We start from the raw sequence: 21,496 nt of genomic DNA, 5'->3' as shown, positions 1-21,496 counted from the left end.
GAGAGACTCTGTCTGGGAATACTTTGAAGAAATTCATTCCCTGGGTGAAAAAGGAAAAAGTGTCAAGTGTGAGAAGTTCAACAAGATGTTGCAGGGCCTCATTGCAAGAATGAATCATCGTAAGAGAGCGAGTTGTAGCAGTTTTAAGGACACGGCACATTTAATGTTCTGAGAAGTTGTCTGTCAGAGTTAATAAAATTTGAAAATTAAAAAAAAAAAAAAAATGTAAGGACAGTCCTCAGCCAGCAACTCAGGAGACTGCTGTAATTGCAAATGTGAAATATAGATGTAACATGTAAGATCGAGTTTAATAAAATACAAGTGCTATTTTGTTTGTGATTTAGTTCTTATATTTTCTAATGTACTGCTGCTGCATCTGCAGCTTGACATAGGTAATGAGTATTATGTGCTATTTCCGAAATGAATACAATCAAGTTATGTAAAAAAATTACGCAAAGTATACTCTTCTAGCTGTTGTCATTTACAGCTCAGTACAGCATTTTACATCAGATTTGCACCATTGTTTAAGAAATATATGAAGTAGTATCAGTGGGAAACCTGATTTAAGTCAATGATTTTTTCTTGGTGATTTAAATTGTCTTGATTTAAATCAATCCACCCGGCTGGAAACCAGAGCAGATGTTTTGTTTGCTTTCCCAGTTGCTGACCCACAATTTCCATCACATTCTGCTGAGAGTGAGCGGTGCTCCCCCAGAGCAGCAAGTGATGGAAGAGATCCTGGCACCCCTTCCGAATGGGCACATAGGCCACCTCTACACTATGAGATAAGAGCAAATCTATTGTGGTTGATGTCTGATCCCCTGATTTTTCAAAGCAGAAGGTCCGTGGCCTCACTGCAGAGAAAAATTCAATATCGTCCAAAGTAGTGCATCCCCATTGGGGAGCCAGACATCAACTTTGAGAGCAATGCACTGTGGGTAACTATCCCACAGTGCCTGTGTCACTTTGCATTCTGGGTTATGCTCCTGATGCATGCTGGGACCAAAACTGTGCAGTGGGTGGTTATGGGTTCATGTTGTCAGCATCCCATAATGTGCTCATCTGCTCCCTCCCCCGATTGAAACCAATGGGAAACAGTCGTTTTGTGTCTTTTTGGCTCTGATTGCCCGCATATATGCCATAACAACCCAAGCATGGATCCTGCTTTGCATCAAACCATTGTGATGTGGGTGTCTGCCTTGGTGCCCTTAATGGTGCAGTAGTTTGAGGAGCGTACGTATGTTGCTCTGCCAGGGAGAGGATGAATCTCGGGATCCTATGGACTCGCTGTCCATGCGAGCCCTTGTGCTGATGCAAACGCAATCACCAGTCGATCCCGCGAACACAGTGGAATGCCCATTCAGGTCCCACGAGGCTGGTGGGACCGCATAGGGCTGCAGCTAGGGGAGGATCAGCAGTGGCTGCAAAAGTTCTGAATGCGCAATGCGCAAGGCCACTTCATGCAGCTTTATGAATGGCTTTCCCCTGCCTTGAAGTAAACGAATATCAGAATGAAATCCGCTCTGGCCGCGGAGACGTGTGGGGCAATTCCTCTGTGGAAGCTTGCAACACCAGACAGCCCCAGTCAGCTGGGAATCAGTTTGGAGTGTGGAAATCTACAGTCGAGGCTGTTGTAAGTAGCCAAGGTGATCAATAACTGCTACGGAGAGTAGTGACGCTGGGAAACATGGAGGACACAGCGGTCGGCTTTGCTGCAGCGAGGTTCTCTAACAGCAGTGGAGCCATATACGGAACACACATCCGCATCCTGGCCCCCAACCATCTTGCCATAAACTGCAAGGGGTACTTCTCTGTGGTGCTGCAGGCGCTGGTGGATCAAAGGGTCATTTCACCAACATCAGCGTGGGATGGTCGGGAAAGGTGCACCCTTAGGAACTCCTGCCTCTTCAGAAAGCTGCATGCTGGAACCTTTTTCCCAGAGGACAAAATCAGAACTGGAGAGGCGGGAATGCCAATAGTGATCCTGGCGACCCAGCCAACCCCTTGCTCCCTGGCTCATGAAGCCATACAAAGGCAGCCTGGACCCCAGGAAGGAGCAGTTCAACTACAGGCTGAGCAAGTGCAGAATGGTGGTTGAATATGCTGAGACAGGGGCAGCAGTGCAGGGGACGGGCAGGTGGGAGCCAGTACACGCAGGAGCTGGCTTTTAAACTGACTCCCCACACAAGGATACAAGGCAGCGGTGTGGGGGGGAGGCAGATGGGAGCTGGTGCTCACAGGGAGCTGCCTCCCCCACCCTGCTCCCCACTGCTGCCTCTATCAGAGTCAGCAGCACAGGCGGGAGCAGGTGCTCACAGGGACCAGCACGACACCGGGGGGGGGGGGGGGGGGGGGGGGGGGGGGGGGGGGGGGGTTACATGTCAGCAGTTACATGTTTACCAAAATAAATGCATTTTAACATCCCTAATATATGCACATTCCCAGCACTTGTAGGAAGGCATCGCCAACTACCCGAGCCCTTCTGCTCCTACTCACAACTTTCTAGCAAGATCAGAGGGCGAAGAGGCTGATGAAGCAAGGGAGACAGGGCTAGATGACACTTTATATCTGTATTGCAGATACAGATATTCTCTCTGAATAATGACCAATGATGAAAATCAGAAGCCTGCTGCCCATTCGGCTATGCTGGATCAGATCCCTTCTTTACCCTCCAGGAATACCAGAGTATTTCAGTCCCATATTTGGCAGCATGCTACAATATATTAAGCCCAGTTTGAGATAATCTACAAGGCAGAAGATACAGGGACACGTCAGCCAGAAATCCTCTTTCCAAAAGCAACAAGAATAAATCCAAAGGACAGATCTGCCTGCAAACACGGCTCTGTATGTCTCCGAGCTGAGCTACAGGGAGCATGCACTGAACCTACCCCAGACTGATGCTTAGTCAAGGACTCTGGGGTCTCATTCAGTGAGGAAAGCACAGGGAATAAACCCAGCCCCAAACTGCCTGCTTGCATGGGCTGGCAAGACATGTTAGTTTAACTTGCTTGCAGTCATTTGGGATCTGCTGTATGATACAGAACACAGGCTGCTGGTTGATGTAACGGCTGGGGGTTCTGTTTGCCGCATGCCAGACTGGCCTATAGTTCTGGTTCTTCTAAAAACCGTAATTTATGTGAGCTTTGAGCCAGTGTAAGCACTGGATAGACAGTGCTAGTGATCCAATCCCTCTGGTCACTATGGGCACATCTACACAGCAGCGTTATTTCAAAATAACAAAATGCGCATCTACACAGCAAGCTGTTATTTCGAAATGTCAAACTGGAGGACTTCTTACTCCAATTCCTGTAACCCTCATTTCACAAGGACCAAGGGAAGCCAATGGAAGAGTGCTCTTCCTTCAACTTCCTGCCATGCAGACAGTGCCAAAAGCTTGTGAGTGGGGCTGGCCAGGAATTTTCTGTGGCAGTTTCATTGGCTAACACTGATTTGTCAAACCTGAAGATGTTTTGCAACAACGGTTCAGGTTTGATGGACTTTTGCCCAGTCCTCAACAGATGCTTGTCAGAATCTTGCCCGATTTCCTGGTGGTCTCCTAGAGAACGGGGGATTACGGGATCCGTAGCTCCCCATCAGAGCTAGGCCAAAGTTTGAAATATCCCTGGAACTAAAAAATTCCAAGCTGTAGCCAAATTCTACTCATGACACTTTGAGTTCCCAGCTTTGACACTGACAGACCTTGTGACCCTGGCCAAGTCCCTGAGGGGCAGACCTGAAGTGCTATCGGAGCAGAAGTTCCCTAGTCTTGCAGTGGCAGAGTCGGGAATGGAGTGGTACAGTACTGCTGGGCGGGGGGGGGGGGGGGGGGGGGGGGGGGGGGGGGGAGTTGTTCCTAAGAGTGGAGAACGGCTCAGGATGTGTGTGAATCAACAGGGACTCTGCTCCTCAGGCACTGAGATGCTTTTGTAAACTCCATCTTTCTCAGTTCCCCATAAACAACATGGGGAAAATAGCTGCTTGTTGGGGAGGAGGGGGATGTGAGGATCGGCTAATGCTTGGGCAGGTACTTTGAACATCTGAAGCACTCGAGATGCCTAATGTTGCTATCTGCAAGTGAACTTTCTATAGCCACCTTCCTTACCCACTCCCACCCCCACTCCTGCATTGCTGACTGGCTGCACACCCAGCGGGAGCGCTGGGCAGAGACGAAGATCTCGTCCGACATGTTCGATAATTACTTTCCAGCCGCTGATCAGGAAGGGAGATGAAAGCCCTCCACCGCACAGTGCGCTCGCATGGGCTCCATCTGCATAATGAAGCAGCCAGCCAGGCTGCTCGTTTAGTCGGGCAGAAAGGAATGTGGAGATCCAGACCCGGCGGGGCCCTTGGATGCGCACACAGCGCTGAGGAGAGCAGGACAGCTGGCAGGACTGAAACAGAACGAGCTCCCAGACCACAACCAACAGCTCCGGGAACTAAAGGAGCAAGCGGCCCCCAGACATTCCTGCTCTAGCTTCCATGAAAGACAACAGCTCTGCACCTCCCAGAGGCATGGGACTCAGAACCTGGCAGAAGAAACAGCCACATTCAGAATCTGGATGTAAACGGTTAACGTGGAACGGTTACCTGGGAAGCATGAGGCTTACCAGAATGCTTCTCCGGTAACCCGTTCCATGGCCAACCACGGCAGGCTGGAGCAGCCCTGCCTGCGTCCAGCCTGCCATGGGAGGCCTGTGTCAGCTGGCACCTGTGTCAGCTGGTGGGATCCTACTTGCATGGGGGCAATAGGTGGGGCCCTGGCCATTCTGACTCGGCACAGGGTGGCCCAGCCACGGCACAGGGGGAAGCCTGGCGCCATGGCACAGAGTGGATGGGCAGTGCCTCAGCCCTGGCAGCGTCCCAGCCGCAACCTGGCAGGAGTGACCAAGAGGGACTCTGGCCTTAGCCATGGCCGGGCGGTGTCCCAGACCTGGCCACATCCCAGGGCCAGTTAGGCAGTGTCCCAGAGTGGGCTGTGAGGGAGCAGCCAGGGACAACTCCAACTGCATGGGGCAGGCAGGTGGGTTTCCGGCTCTAGCCATCCCCACTAGTCTGGCATGAGCAGAACCCTCCCCACAGCTGTGCTGGAGCAGCGGAGACTGGGCAGACAGTTAACTGGCTAAACATTAACATTGTAAAGGTCTCAGAGGGGTAGCCATGTTAGTCTGTAACTTTAAAAATGTGTAGTTCTGTGGCACCTTAGAGACAAAAAACAAGGTAGAGAGAGAATCACGAGCTTTCATGAGCAAAACCCACTTCATCAGATGAGATGATCTATGGTCAGAATTTCAGATGTTCAACCAGTTAACTATTGAAATGCTTTTTAATATCCCTAATTCCGAGATACCAGGACAAACCTTATGTTAGAGTAGAAGCCAGGCAGACAGTGCATAGTTGCTAATCAACTACCTACTGCTCACATAACATTCTGCGTCCCCTCCCCACAGCTGGCCCGGAAGATAAGGATTAGGGATGTAAAATCCAGATCAATCAGTTAGCCAGTTAAATGGTTAACCAACTAAGCGGGATCTCGGGCGGGGGATTTCCCCAGCCTGTCTGGAGCAACCCTCGGCCCGGGGAGCTCCCACTTCCAGCCCCATGTGGACTGACTGCCAGCTCCCAGCCCCAGCTGCCAGCCATGCGGGACTGGCTGCTGGTTGGTGCGCCTGCACAGGGGCCTGTTGGGGCTGGAGCATCCCTCCACCCGTGGCAGGCCATGGGCAGGGGGCTGCTCCCAGACAGCCAGTTCACTGTTACCCGGTAAGCATCATCCGGAAGGGTTGCCCATTCACACATCCCTATAAGAGCCCATTACAGCTACCCGAGTTAATCCTTTCGTGCAGATCTACACACCCAATTACTTATGTCTTTATGGGGAGTGAATAAGTCACCCCCTGAGCAACATACATTACACTGACCTAAGTGATATATTAGTAGGAGAGCTCCTCTCACAGACAAAGCCACCGCCCCCCACAGAAGTGGATTAATTATGCCGCCTCCCCCATTGGCACAGAGCAACTTTGCCAGACGCCCTCCAGCAATGCTGATGTAGTGCTTCTAGTGTTGACCAGCCCTCCGTTTAAGTGGCATATACCAGTGCAGTTTGGGCTGAAGATCCCAAATTCAATCCCTACAAACGTAGGCTGCGTCTAGACTGGCATGATTTTCTGCAAATGCTTTTAACAGAAAGGTTTTTCCGTTAAAAGCATTTGCGGAAAAGAGTGTCTAGATTGGCACAGACGCTTTTGCGCAAAAGCACTTTTTGCAGAAAAGCGTCCGTGCCAATCTAGATGCGCTTTTGCACAAGAAAGCCCCGATCGCCATTTTCACCATCGGGGCTTTTTTGCACGAAACAGTTTTTAGCTGTCTACACTGGCCCTCTTGCGCAAAAACATTTGTGCAAAAGGGCTTTTTCCCGAGCGGGAGCAGCATAGTATTTGCGCAAGAACACTGACAATCTTACATTAAATTGTCAGTGTTATTGCGGAAATTCAAGCAGCCAGTGTAGATAACTGGCAAGTTTTTCCGCAAAAGCAAGTGCTTTTGCCGAAAAACTTGCCAGTCTAGACGCAGCCATGATGTTGGAGAACTTCAAACCAGAGATAGGACCGACATTTGACATTAACATCTATTATAAGGGCCCCTAATGCATCCTCCTCGTTTACGATACTTTCTTTAAAAACTAAAGGGATGCTGAAGGTCCAAACTTTGTTTCGTACAACCCAATGTTTACAAAAGCCAAGAACAGTCACCTACTTTCATGTTTCTGTTTATGTGGAAGATCACTGCATTCCAGTGTTTGCAATGCTAACATTGCAACGCTGTTTACTTAAACACTGCCGCACTTTGAACAGGAAGCAGGAAGAGAAACTGGCGAGAAGCAAAAGTTAAGTTTAACTACAGGTTGTACTTCCCTACAATGAGACTCTGGTCTGACAATATCTGATTGGCCTGGTGGCTGGGGAGCGCACGAAGCTTCCTCTGTTCTCCCCACTGCCCGCGAACAGCGCACGGCGCTTCAATGCGCCTCGTGCTCCTGGCAGGGCAGGAGGTGGCTTTGCGCACTCCCCCACACCCAGGCCAATTAAGGCTGGCATGACCCCCCATCAAAAATTATTGCCCACCCCGATCCTCAGTGACTCGCAGACTGGGTGGGCAAAAGGGTGGATCCAGGCTGCAGATTAAGGCCTGGAGGTGGGGGAGAGCGCAAAGCCTTCTCCATTCTGCCCCTGCCCCCAATTGGCCTGGGGGCAGGGGAGCAGCAGGGGTTCCGTGGGCTGGATCTGCCCTTTTGCCCACCCCTGTCTGAGAGTCACTATGGATCAGGGGTGGCCAATAATTTTTGATGGGGGAATCACTCCAAGATTTTGGTAAGTGGTCAAGGGCTGCACTTTTCTATGCAAGGCATGAGGGATCTGGGACAGAGATTGGGGGCAGAGGGAAGCTTGGGGTAGGGGACTGGGGTCTGAGAGGGCGTTTGGGTGAAGGAAGCGGTTGTGAGCTGGGGCAGGTGATTGGGGGGTGATAGGTGCAGGAGAGGATTCTGGTGCGGGGCAGGGCTGTAGGAAGGGGGGCAGGGTCCGGGAGGGAGCTGCGACCTGGGGCAGGGAGGAGCGGGGTGCCAGAGGCAAGCTCTGGCTGGGAGGCACTTACCTAGATGGCTCCCAGTCAGCAGCCCAGTGGGACGCTCAAGCAGGCTCCCTGCTTGCCAGCAACCCCAGGCTCAAAGCAGCTGGCTCTTCCCCATGGCTCTCTGTGCCACAGAGAGAGGAGGGACAGAGGAAGGGAATGCTTCATGCCCTGCCCCCACCCCCAGCACAATCTCTCAGCTTCCAGCCAACAGGAGCTGAGAGACTGTGCTGGAGGCAGGGGCAGCATGCAAAGCCTTTCGTCTCCCCAGCATACAGTGCAGAGAGTCACATGGAGCAGGCAGCCCCTTCGAGTGTCCTGGTGCGGCTCCGTGCCTGAAGGTCCCGCTGGGCAGGCCGCAGGCTGGATTCAAAGCTTGGTGGCCCAGATTTAGCTCCTGAGCCATACCTTGCTTGACCTTGCTGCAGATAGTTCTCTGAAAACATCACTTAATGTGCAGCAGCAGTTAAAAAAAAAGAAAAAACCTAGTGTAGTGTTAAGACCCTTTAAGAAAGGGCTCAATAATAAGACAGTAAACGTGATAATTCCACCGTATGAATCATCTGCATGCCCACACCTTAGTCCTGCATGCAGTTCTGGTCACCGGCTCTCAAAATAGATATAGGAGAAATGGAAAAGGTACAGAGAAGAGCAACAGGACTGATTAAAGGGTTGGAAGTGGTTCCATACAAGGAAGGTTAAAAAGACGGGGACTGCTCAGCTTAGAAAAACAACGACTAAGGGGAGATATGATAGAGGCCTCTAAAATCATGACTTCTGTGGAGAAAGTGAATAAGGAAGCGTCATTTACTCCTCATCACACAAGAGCCAGGAGTCGCCCAATGCAATTAGCAGGCAGCAAGTCTCAAACAAACACAGGGAAGTACTTCTTCACACAATGTACAGCTGACTTGTGGATCTCATTGTGAGGCCATGTTGTGAAACCAGCTACAACCAGATTAAAAAAAGAATGACATAATGGCTGTTAGCCAAGGTGGCGAGGGTTGCTACACCGTGCTCTGGGTGCCTGTAAGTCCCTAACTGCTAGCTGCTGGGGATGGGCGACAGATCACTTGATCATCTGCTCTGTTCATCCCTCCAATGCATCTGGCACTGGCCACTGTTAGAAGACAGGGTATTGGGCTAAATCAGGGCTGGGCAATAAGATGGCAGCGGTTCGCCAGCAGGCCACCACCACTGTTTACCTGGTGTTTCTGCAGGTGCAGGTGACTGCAGTTCCTGTTGGCCGCGGTTTGCCGTCCCAGGCAACGGGAGCTGCAGGAATAGGTACAGAGCTTGTTGCCACTTCCCAGAACACCCATTGGCCAGGAACAGCGATCCGCGGCCATCGGGAGCTGCAAACACCTGTAACTGCAGCGGCACAGGTGACTACAGCAGCGGCGGCCCAGTAGGCAAAGTGCATTTGGCCTGCTGGCCGGTAATTGTTCACCACTGGACTAAATGGCCCATTGATCTGACCCAGTATGGCCATTCCTATATTCTTTTAATGACAGCAAAATTCTGCTGCTATCTCATCGGGTTCTACACAGAATAGCAATGCAGACACACTGCAGAAGTCAAGCTCAGCCAATCTTTAACACCGTTTAAAACAGGGGATGGGGAAAACTTTTTTCAGTTGGGGGCCGCTGACCCACAGAAAAATCAGTGGAGGGTCCACACACAAGTGAGAAGCAAAAAACTTAATTTCAATACCCACATCACGAAACACAGATGGAAAAGCTCTCCAGCTATACAGCTGTCCATAGGCTTGGGAGCTAGGAGTGCAGGGGGTGCTGCCGCAGCCATGGGCTCCCTAGCGCATCTCGCATGCCAGGGGTCTGCTGCTGGCTTCAGCGGGGATGAGGGGTGGACAAGAGTAAGGGAGCTGGATTTCAGCACTCCTACTCTTAAAAATGTTCCCGCGCCACTGCTGTTGTCACCCAGGTGAAAATCTGACAGAGCTCAGATCTACATTTACAAGAGCCGAAGGTAAAAATCAGACCTAAATCGAGCCTCTTCATATAAAAATAATTGCTAAATATACCAACAATGGGAAAGCCACCACCTGGGGAGGCTGTGCATCAGGCAAGAGATACTGTTGCTAAGAGACCTGTTGCTAAGTTGTAAGTCCTGTCCGCTTACTACAGACAAAACCACTGATTATCAGCCGCGTAATGTAATCAACCCTTTTACCTCAGTCTGTTTCAGGGAGGTTGAGAGAGAGATTATTTGCATAACAAGAGCAGCATATTACTTTGTACTCCCCACAGATTTTGATTTTGTTTCAGTACCCATGGGTCCCGGCTGAAATCAGGGGCCCATTGTGCTAGACATTGTATAAACACCTATCAGAGGCAGCTTACAGTCTAAGTAGACATAAGCTAGGAGCAGACACAGACACTGAAGTGACTTGCAGAAAACAGTACTCAGGTCTACCAGGTCCCAATTGAGTGCACTATCAAGTGGACCATACTGTGTCTATTATCTATATATACACACACATACATGATACATATACACAGACTAAATCAGGAACTGTACCGTTATCATCCCCTTTCCAGCTGGCTTCCCATTTCCCAGAAGTAGCGTTCTTGTTATCTTCTTGCTTGAGACAATCTAAGGAAGCCACAAAAAACAGAGATGTAATGGTTTGAATGATCAGGAATGAAGTGGGGAGGAATGGGTCACTATACCCTTTTCACAACGTGTCTTCAAAGGACAGAGAGCTGCAGTTCTCCATTAATGTCACCACCCTCCTCAATGAACACGTGCATCAAGTTCTTCCTTCCCAAACGATTTAAAAGCACAGGCCTCGCTCCTGTTTTATGCAAAGCGCCGTCAGTGAAGCCTAATGGAGTGAGCTCAGCAGCTCGCAGGACAAATCGCACCCACACTGAAAATGCAGTTGTCTCTAGGGTGGACCAAGGCAGCACTGCCCAACGGTTTAGGCCAAGTGAAAGACCATTGCACTCAGTTCAAACTATGGGACAGATCCACAGCAAATGGCAGAGGGTGCACTTCTATTGGACTTTATGGAGCTACCGTGATTTGCACCAGCTGACGGAACAGACTACTTTTTCAAACCCCCGTCCTTGTCTTAAATAACTTCTTAGAAACACAACAGTAAAATTCCTTCATCTGCCAGTTGTGCATGTCTGTGGGTGACTTATTTCTTCACTACCTGTGGGCCAATCCTACAGAGTACTGGGCATTTCACTGGATGAACTACTACCGTGATGGAAGAACCCCTCCCGTCACTGTAGTGACTGTCTGAAGCCCCACAGCAGTGCAGCTATAGTTTTAGGAGTAAACATACCCTAATTCACAGCCAAGTCTCATATCAAGGACTACTGGATTTTTTCTGCAGGATCAGGCCATCAACCCAGCTAGTCTGATATCTTCACTATAGCATTGGCTAAAAGCTATTGCTTCAGAGACTGGCAAAAAAACCCTCTGGGAAACTAGGCATTTTTGCAGCGCTGCACGTTGGGGATTAGAAGTTGCTTCCTGACCATGGCAGGCTGTTTGCTTGTGCCCAGAAGCATCATATTTGATCATGTCTCAGAGTTTTCATTTGCATGGCTGCAGAGGTAGTTAGGGGCCACGGAATGAAACAGTCTTCCCTTGAAAACTAGCCGCAGAGTTAATGAGATGCAACAAAACACTCCGAACTAATTTGTCAGAGCTCTGACACAAAAGTGAAATTAAAAAAGAAAGTCAAATGCTTTTTCTAATGACTCTTCAGAGCCAGGTTATTAGTACTCAAGGCAGCATCCTGTCCCTTTTAATAGGTGCCCTCAGCTCAAAACTGGGCTGGTTGAATAAAACTCTACAAGGGCAAAAAGCAGTGATCAAAATCCAGTGAAAGAAGCCGCACTCTACTAGGAATGTTAAATATCGGTTAACTGACTAGCTGATTAACCTCATGAAATCTTATCAGTTACTTGACTATTCTATAGCCCCTGGGGGTGAGGCCGGCAGCCAGTGCACTCTGGCCCCATTCCCGAGGAGTCTCTTGCCACCCCCACTCCTGCCTCTGTATCAGAGGCAGCAGCGTGGAGTGCTAGGCAGGAACTGGTCCACGACCAGCTCCCTTTGCAGACCAGCTGCCTGTTGCCCCCACTGCTGCCTCTGATACAAAGGATGCAGCGTGGGAGGGCGGGGAGCAACCCCTGTCAGGAGGGGGATCTGAGCTCCCAGACCCGGTGTGAGCCAGAACTGAGCCGGGCTGCCTGCCCGCCTGGCTCCTAATTCACTTTAAATGCAGAGCTGCAGCAGGGGTAGGTTCCAGACCTGGTGCAAACCAGGACTGAGCAGGGCTGCTGGCAGGGGCGGGGGCGGGGGCACGGAAGAGAGGAATCTGTGTAGTCTGTAGCATTAACTGCTAAGCTTTTTATTACAGCCCTACTCTCCACTGTCCTGCACCTCCTCTAGTCTGTTACACCAAACGCTGCCCCTCCAATCTGTCCCCAGGATTATTGTGGGTGGACAGATCACCACAGCAAAGCATGGGGATAATTTCCTATACTCCTGCAAGATGCCCCAAGGAGGGCCTGGATTCCAGCATTACTCCAGCAGGTGTAGAATGCACAGAGCCAAGTTAACCGGGTCTGGCATAGACCAGAATCTCACTGCCTGGTTGCAACCTTTTCTTTATGGCTTGAGAGGAAGGCGATCCATAAAAGGTTGCATTTTAACATTGTACCCACTCTCCCACTGCCATTGGGGGGGGGGGGGGGGAATCACTGACTTTGATTATTCAGAACATCAGCCAGAGCACTGAGTAGTTTGTTGAATATGAAGGGTGTTTTTTCTTTATAAGAGGGTTTGACAGAACTGAACAGAAAAGTTTTTAGGGGAATCTAAGCAACATGGGGGTGGCTTTTTTTGGAGGAAGTATTGAAACAAAAGAAGAGCTCTAGAAAGTGAAAGTGACTGTGACCAAAGAGGAAGCTACTGGTCTGATGTTTCTCTTAAAGTTAAATTATTGTTATTTTTGTAGTCCCTACAAACTCTAATCAGGAATGAAGGCCAAGGTGACTCCAGAAACCCTTGCTGACATAGCTGTGAGAGTTAGGGGGCAATTTTTTGAAATATTTCTGTAAGGTTTTCCAGTAGCATAGATTCAGTTACATCAGCATAAATGTGTTTTCGCCCATGTAACTTATTCCACTTGCCAAACCAGTATAAACTTTCTAAGCTAGCAGGACTTGTCAGCAGAGTTATACCAGGAGAGTTATACCAGGGCTTTTCTTGTGTATACTTGGCCTTGAAAAGGCAATGGCAGTCTCCCCATCAAAGAGCTTACAACCTAGGCTACAGCAGATGGATTTGGAGATTGTGATGCTGGTAGAGTAGATGCCAGCTCATGCCAAGGCCATGAGGTCTTAACTGAACACTGACAAATGCACAGCGGGAACCAATCTGGCTCACCTGTGCGTTCACATGATTACAACAGCTGTTAGAATTATAAGAATCTGTTTGGTGATTAGGAAATTCTTGTAAATTGATGCATGCATTAATCACATTCTTAATACCCGTATCCCTTGTTATAAAGAAAATATTTAAATCTCTGGATGCCAGTCTTCTGTAATGGTATAAAGTATCACACCGAAGAAAAGTGTGAAATGCCACCATTTAGAAGAAGGCGTTCTTCCCCGGGCAGAAAGAAGGTTCAGCAATGCCAGACAAACTATTGTGGAACTCCAAAGAGGACAAAATACTTCCCTCACTGCTCTCTCCCACCTCCCCTCCACCCATAAAGAGGAAACCAAGAGAATCCCATCCGCAGAGCAGGCTGGTGAGAGAAAAGGAATAATATCCCTAAAAAAAGAAACTATCTCTATGCTGCTTCGGCTCTTGCAGGGCAAGGTAATCTAGGCAGAAACAAGAAATCCCCAGTGTTTATCCTGGGTTAGCCCTAAGGGAAACACAGAATTTGCTCATTATAGAAATGTATATTACCTTTTAGAACGAGAGAGAGAGAGAGAGAGAGAGAGTGTGCGTGCGCGTGCGCGTGCGTACGTACTTGCTTAAACCTTGCAAATAACTATTTCCTTAGATAGTTTATTATAGGACTTGTGGCAAGCATTGACTCGTGTGAGACTGAAGCTGCAATTAGCTAGGGCTGCGGTCACTAACCCATCGATCACAATCGACTGACTGGTTGAGCCCTCGCTATTGACCAATCACAAGACGTTTGGGCCCCTCCCTCCATTTTTCCCCCCATCCCCAAGAAGCCCCACTACCTACAGCCAGTGACAATGGAGGTAGTGCCGGCTTCCTGCGGGGTGGACGAAAGTCGAGCAGCTGCGCACCACTTCTGGGGGTTCCAGAAGTGCGCTGGCTGCTCCCCTCCCCCAGGTCTGTGGTGTGCCGGGAACTTGCCAGGGGTGGGGGTGAAAGTCCCCAAAGGAGGTGCACGCCGGGGCTGCACACCAGGGCTTTCCCTCCTCTGCGTGGTGGGGGGTGAGAGAGAGAGTCATGCACTGGGGTTTCCCTCCTCTGTGGGGGGAAGCGGGAGTCGTCCCCGGAGAAGTCTCGGCAGGAGGTGGGTGTGGGAGACTCCCTGCCCCTAGCAACACTGGCACCCAGTCCCCTGCTGCAAAACCCTGTCCCCTGCCCCAGCACCAACTAGCACCCTTCCCCAGTACCATGTCCCCTGCTCCCACCAGCACAGTTGAGGCCACATTAGTGAGGCTTGGGGATTAGGGGGGTTGGAGGAGTTATTGCATCTCACTTGTGTGGCCCCAACTGACTTTTCTTGGGTCAGTGACTCTGATTCACAACAGGTTCCCTGCCCTTCTCAGAAATAAAGACAACACAGAAACTTTTTGTGTTTGACATAGTATTTTATTTAAAAATGAAGCCTGGCCAACAAGCCCCCATCTGGCTGCAGCATCATAACACTCCTGCGTCCCCCTCCCAGACCCTAGATCTGATCCTATCATACACTGGAATCCCCTGCCCTGAGCCCCTCACATACCCCAACCCAAATTCCTGCAACCTCACATTCACAAGCCTGTGGCTTGCTTAGTATCCCAACCCTCCATCTGACCCCAACACTGCCCGGCCTGGAGCCCCGTCCCCGAGCCAGTGTCCCCTTCTCCACCTCCTCCTGCATCCAGATTTCCTCCCAGAGCTTGCACCTCTCACCCCTTAGAATCCTAGAGCTGGAAGAGACCTTAGAAGGCCATCAAGTCCAGCCCCCTGCCCAAGGCAAGACCAATCCCAATTAAATCAACCTAGCCAGGGCTTTGTCAAGCCAAGACTTGTCAAGCCCTTCCCACACCCAAATCCCTCATTCCTACCCCAGAGCCCACACATTCTGTCTCATCCCAGTGCGGGTACAGCTAGACTGCAGGAGTTTTTTCAGGATTCTAGAGATATTCCGGAAAAATTCTTCCACGTCCAAGGACGCGTTTGTTCTTCCAGTTTTTTTAGTGGAAGAGCAAACATGCTCTTTTGGTAACCCCTGTATTCCTCGGAAGGGGGCTTCTGAAAGAAGGGGGTTTTCTGACATTTGGACCAGTCTAGACAAGCCAAATGTTAGAAAAACCTCTTCCTACAGAAGAATCGGAAAAAAAAGCAGCCGTGTAGAGCGTATAAGGGCTGAGGATAGCAAGTGATGGAGAGGAGGAGAATAGAGAGGGCGGGGCTTCAAGGAAGGGGTGGGGTCTTGTGGGAAGGACGGGGCAGTAGATCTTGGCTTGTTCTGACATTTAAAAAGTGATCTTGGGTGTAAAAAGATTGGAGACCACTGGCCTAGGGAAACTGACTGGTCCTTAGAGACTGGGAGTAAACTAAATATTGTTGTGATTTTTGGTGTAAGGAATCATCTGTCACAAAGGCAAGTTTACCTGGGTGACAAGACATATCGGAGTGCCCAAGGGACTGCCTATGGCTCCGTGGCTAGGATGTTACAGGCTGTCTTTACTCCAAGCTAGTCCCTCTCCAGCCTCAGTGTGGCTCCTGACCCCTCTGCATTTCAGTCAGGCAACCTTCCTTCTCCTTACTACATGGCTGCCAGCAATGAGCGTAGGCAAAAGTGTTTTCCATCTCTCAGTTCCAGTGCCTGGTGGCACAGTTGCCTGAAGCACTTAGATGCTGCAGTCGCAGAGAATGTCCCTGCTCACCCCCTGCAGCCCTGGGCGGATGCATGCTCAGTGCAGAGGGAATCTTTGGAGATGATGGCTGCCAAATTCTAAGGAATCTTTGCTGAACGTGTTTGAACTGAGATTTTTTAAAAGGCCTCAGCCAAAGTTGGGTAGTTTCACAAGAACAGCAAGAGGCACATCCCTTATCTGTCTGCCAAATTTTTAGCCTTTTCTCCTAGCCCCGAGGGCAATATTTTATTTTACTTGAACATAAGCAAAACAATGTTTTTTTCTAATCTCATCCTCAGAAATAAGCGAACCATTTTTGATGAAACATCGAAAAAAAAATTCCACAGTAGGCAGACACCCAACATGGGAAATTTCTGCTTGAACAATTAAAGTTTGGCAAAGTCATAAGTAACTGGAAGCAGGATCTTGTACTGAAAAGGGTCAGGAGACCTTCACAAAAGGCAACGCTACCAGCTCTGCCTAGCCCTATACCCACCCTTACATGTATGTGAAGTGCTTAGGAATCCTGCCATATGAGGGAGACACACAAGTGTCTGTTAGCTGACAGGGTGCAGTGTTGCTGTAGACTCACCATGCCCAAGGTGCAGGAGAATTCCCCCAGGAAGTCATGCTCATACAGCTGCATGCTCGACTTGTCCTGATCAAATAGAGCAAACTTTAACTTCTGCACTTCTTCAAAATGGTAATCGACGATGAACTTCTTGGAGAAGGCTGGGTTGAGGTTATTCACAGCTGTCTCTGTCCTGTCGATCTGCAGTTAGAAAAGGAATTTTAGCAAATGATCAGTAGATCTATCAGGTATGTACATGCTGTATCCACCTCATCGTTCACTGGTCTATACTTACTTGGAAGGTCAAATTAAGATACACAACTCCAGCTACATTAATTGTGTTGCTGGAGTCAGGGTATCTTACTTCAACCTTCAACGAGAGCAAACACTCCCGTCAAGGTCCTTTACCCCTCACAAATCGAGGAGTTCCGGCATCAATAGGGGTGCCCACAGAGTTTGATTTAGCAGATCTTTACTAGACCCATTCAACTGAACTCTGGAAAATCGACTGCCTGTAGTCTCGGAAGACCACTCCCAGTGGAGAGCCCAAAGGGCTGCACTGGACAGGGAGAAGAGAGTATGTTTACAGAGAACCCAAAATGCATGCCCATTCTTATCAAAAGGCTGTCCCCTTGCCTGTAACAGCATGTAATCATTCCCTCCTGCTTGGAAGATCTGACTAGCTCTGGCATGGGCTCAGCTAGCTGCTGAAAAAGCTACTGTACATTTTGTTTTCATTAACGAGCTTAGCTGCAATGGAACACACTTTTCTAGAAAGGCTGAGAAAGAAATGACAGCATCTTGGCAGCGCTCACTAGGTCTCTTATGCCCGTGCATGCCCTCAAACGCCACACACAATGGCCGAGGTGAAGCTGAGGTGAATTTGAACTTTGTCCCAGCCAGTATGCGTAGGAGCAGAGTCACAAGGACTGGCAATCAGTCAAAGGATCACAGACAACAACGTACTGTATTGCGTTAAGGGATTGTTTTGGAGCGGTTTCATTTTATACAAAATTCTCACAGATCAGGAAGAGGGAGTACAACAGAAATTGCTGAGGATTCAAAACTGGGAGGAGTAACAAACACCAGAAAGGAGAGAAAAATCCCGTTAAGGAAGCTACGGGTTGATGAGTAAATAAAACCAAATTCAGTGCAGAAATACACACAGGAAAAAATGACCCACACACAATGACAATGGGAGGGGGCCATACAGGAAGCAGCAATGGGGAAGAGACCCAGATGACAGCAAAGCAGGCACGAGTTTGCCTGGGATATGGCAAAAAGAGGCCAATGGTTCAGGAAAGCACAAGTCCCTCCTCACACGATGTGGTGAAAGCCATATCTGACAGCCAGAATACTTCACTCATAAAACATTTAATTCTAATCTGAGAACTTCATAAGAACAATATAAGAATATAAGAACGGCCATAGTGGGTCAGACCAAAGTTCTATCTAGCCCAGAATCCTGTCTTCCAACAGAGGGAGTGAACAGAACAGGTAATCATGAAGTTATTCCTCTCCTGTCATCCATTTCCAGCCCCTGACAAACAGAGGTTAGGGACCACCATTCCTACCTATTCTGGCTAATAAGTACAGATGGACCTAACCTCCATGAATTTATCTAGTTCTTTTTTGAACCTTGTTGAAGTCCTGGTCTTCACAACATCCTCTGGCAAGGAGTTCCACAGGTTGACTGTGCGCTGCCTGAAGAAAAACTTCCTTTTGCTTGTTTTAAACCTGCAACCTCTTAATTTCATTTAGTGACCTCCCTACTTTTGGTGTTATGGGAACAATTAAATAACTTTTTGTTATTCATTTTCTTCATACCTGTCATGATTTTATACACCGCTATCATATCCCCCCTTAATCTCTTCTTTTCTAAACTGAAGAGTCCCAGTCTTTATCTTTTTTTCATATTGCACCTGTTCCAAACCCCTAATAATTTTTGTATCCCTTTTCTGAACGTTTTCCAATGCCAAGATATATATATTTTTAAATGATGCAACCACATCTGTATTCAGTATTCAAGATGTGGGTGTAGTATGGATTTATACAGAGGCACTAAGGGTATGTCTACACTACAGCGTTAATTCGAACTAATTTAGTTCGAATTAGTTAATTCGAACTAAGCTAATTCGAACTAACGCGTCTAGAACTAAAAACTAGTTCGAATTAGCGTTTTGCTAATTCGAACTAGCATGTCCACATTAAGTGGACCCTGAACCGGGCTTAAGGATGGCCGGAAGCAGTGCCGGCAGGGCATCAGAGGAGGACTTAGAGCGTGGAGATGCTGTCTCAGGCAAGCCGAGGGCTGCGCTTAAAGGGTCCCGACCCCCACCCCGGACAGACAGTTCTCAGGGGTGCCCCGCTTGCAAAGCAGTCCTGGCTTGGAGTGCCCGGACTACCCATACTGAGCACATCACACCACTCGGCCATCAGCCTGGCTGCACTTGCCGCAGGCTGCCATCTGGGGAGAGGGGGCAATTGGGGGGCTGCAGGAGAGCTTCCACCCCCAGAAGCCCGCAGAGCCAGCCCAGTCCTCCCCATCAGGGGCTCGTACCCCATTCCTCTCTCACCTACTTCCACTTACCCTTCCCTAGCCCCTTTTCTTGATGTACAAAATAAAGGACAATTGTGTTCAAAAATGGAATCTGTCTTTATTGAACAAAACTGGGGGAGACTGGGAAAAGGAGGTGGGAGAGGGGAAGAGAGAGGGTGGGAGAGGGGAGGGCAACTACAATGATCAGGGGTTGGGAACAGGTCCCATATGAAGAGAGGCTAAAGAGACTGGGACTTTTCAGTTTAGAAAAGAGGAGACGGAGGGGGGACAGGATAGAGGTCTCTAAAAGCAGGAGTGGTGTGGAGAGGGTGCATACAGAAAAGTTCTTCATTAGTTCCCATAAAGAAGGACTAGAGGACACCAAAGGAAAGGAATGGGTAGCAGGCTTCAAACTAGTAACAGAAAGTTGTTCTTCACAAAGCAAAGAGTCAACCTGTGGAACGCCTTGCTGCAGGAGGCTGTGAAGGCTAGAACTGGAACAGAGTTTAAAGGGACGTGAGATCAAGTCATGGAGGTTGGGTCCATAAAGTGCTATTAGCCAGGGGGTAGGAGTGGTGTCCCTGCCCAAGGTTTGTGGAAGGCTGGAGAGGGATGGCACAAGACAAATGGTTTGGTCACTGTCTTCGGTCCATCCCCTCCAGGGTCCCTAGGGTTGGCCGCTGTCGGCAGACAGGCTACTGGGCTAGATGGACCTTTGGTCTGACCCAGGACGGCCATTGTAAGCTCAGGGTCGGGGGTCTCAGTGGACCCCCTTGATTTTCATGCACACCTGCTCCTGGGTGGCCAGGCTGGCAGCTCTCCTGCCCTAGACGGCCACTTTCCTGTGCCTAGTGCGGAGGTCGTGGATGAGGTCCACAATGTCCGCACTAGCCCAGGCGGGTGCCCGCCTCTTGCGGTCCCGGGCAAGCTCCCGGGAGCCGCCAGCCTGGTCCCGGGAAGAGGGGGAGAGCTGGGGGGCATCGGGTGGGTGGCTCGATCCGTGCCAGGTGCAGGGTCTGCTGGCTGGGTGGTGGCAGGCTTGCACCTGGCACAGGCACCGTAGCCAGCCCGTGCCCCTTTAAGGGGTCCGGGGCCGGGAGGGGGGCAGTAGAGTTTCCCTGGTGTTGACCAGAGTGGCCACCAGGGAAACCTGGGGAGGGCTAGCCTCCCACTAGTTCGAATTAAAGGGCTACACACCCCTTAATTCGAACTAGTAAATTCGAACTAAGCTTTATCCTCGTGGAATGAGGATTACCTAGTTCGACCTATGCGCTCCGTTAGTTTGAATTAAGTTCGAACTAACGGAGCGCTAGTGTAGCGCCTATGAAAGTTAGTTCGAACTAACGTCTGTTAGTTCGAACTAACTTTGTAGTGTAGACATACCCTAAAATATTCTCTGTAGGGATGTTACATTTTGTTTAATCGGTTAACTGAGTAGTGGATGGAATTTCCATTAACTACTCGATTAGTCAATAAGGGGGGAAACTGCAGAGCCTCAGTTCTGTTTAATCACACCCTCAAACCACGACTGACCCTGTGGCTCCAGTGGGCCAGGCGCTATACAAACGACAGAGGAGGCAAGGAGTGAGAAAACCAAAGAATGTTTACAAATGGGGAACCAACACACAGCGAGATTGAAGTGATTTGCCGAAAACCTGGAAGTTTGTGGCCAAGTCAGGGATGCCCTGTCTAGCCCCTTAGCCACAAGACCAGCTCTGAGGAGAAAGCCAAGCTAGAGGAAGTTCAGAGAAGAGCTCAGAAATGCTTCCAGCAAGCTAAAGAGACAGATTACTGAGGGAAAATTCAAAGAGCTGAGCAAGAATAGCTTAGTGAAACAAAGGGTATAACCTCATAACCGCCTCTAAAGGTTTTGAGGACGTAAACACACAGGAAGCAGAGGAATGAAAGTGATATAAGGAAGAGCAGTAAGTAACACTCAGATGAATTTAAAACAGGAGAATCTAGGCTGATTTGAGAGATTTCTTATCAGATCTCCTAGGCTGTGGGCTAGAATTGCAAGGGAAACAGACTATCACTTCCCTTATTTCAAGAGAAAGTTGCTGGAGCAATTACAATGCACACTGCTGTGGTTTTATCAAAATGGGCTACTTTGAAGGAGACTAGAGAAGCTCTGTCTCATGAGAACCAGTTTCCAAGCACCAGACAGATTAATTGCCCCATAGCTTGTGCCAAAAGCTGCCTGAACCAAAGGGAATCCAGCCCTGACAGGTTTTTCTTGGCTGCAGGCGCTGGAAAATGGTGATGCTTTGAGCCTTGTTCAGCGTGCTCTCCCTGGAACGATAAATCACACAGTACCGGCCGCTGCCTCTGAAAGGAAGCAGTGTTTGGATTTGCACAGCTGGGGCTGGCATTCAAGTTCAGGATTTTTGAGGCAAGATACCATCAGTTGGTCAGAGTTTGAGGAATTCAGCAGCCACTCTTTAGCTGCCATGAGCCTTTTCAGCCTCTGATTGTCCTTCAACCTGTATCACACTACACAGCAATCCAACATGAATAAGACAGGCATCCTCTTCCTTCAAACAGCCATTCCCAATAGGCGTCGCCCACCCACCCTCTGATGCAGTCCTCCCATCTTTGTTTGCACCAGGTCACATAGTGCACCTTAGAAAACAGCACACTCGTTCACGGGAT

The 21,496-nt window shown here is 49.4% G+C and overlaps 1 protein-coding gene across 5 annotated transcripts in view; it reads right to left on the bottom strand.

The window, feature by feature from the left end:
• CPNE2 (copine 2) overlaps positions 1–21,496 on the bottom strand; it is a 162,839-nt gene that overhangs the window by 83,585 nt on the left and 57,758 nt on the right. For 4 of the 5 annotated variants that reach the window (XM_075940373.2, XM_075940372.2, XM_006121032.5 and 1 more), the window contains exons 3-4: positions 16,327–16,506; positions 10,171–10,245 (exon numbers count right to left, since the gene is read on the bottom strand). In XM_075940373.2, the coding sequence (XP_075796488.1) occupies positions 10,171–10,245; positions 16,327–16,506 (255 nt within the window). Of the gene's footprint in view, positions 1–10,170; positions 10,246–16,326; positions 16,507–17,071; positions 17,173–21,496 lie in introns of those variants that run through there. The other variant, XM_075940375.2, reaches the window with a different exon arrangement.

The sequence above is a fragment of the Pelodiscus sinensis genome, chromosome 12, assembly GCF_052426305.1.
Source record: "Pelodiscus sinensis isolate ZL-2025 chromosome 12, ASM5242630v1, whole genome shotgun sequence".
In the NCBI taxonomy this organism is placed as follows: domain Eukaryota; kingdom Metazoa; phylum Chordata; order Testudines; family Trionychidae; genus Pelodiscus; species Pelodiscus sinensis.
Note: the sequence above shows the minus strand (reverse complement) of the source record. Positions and strands in the feature narration are given on the sequence as shown.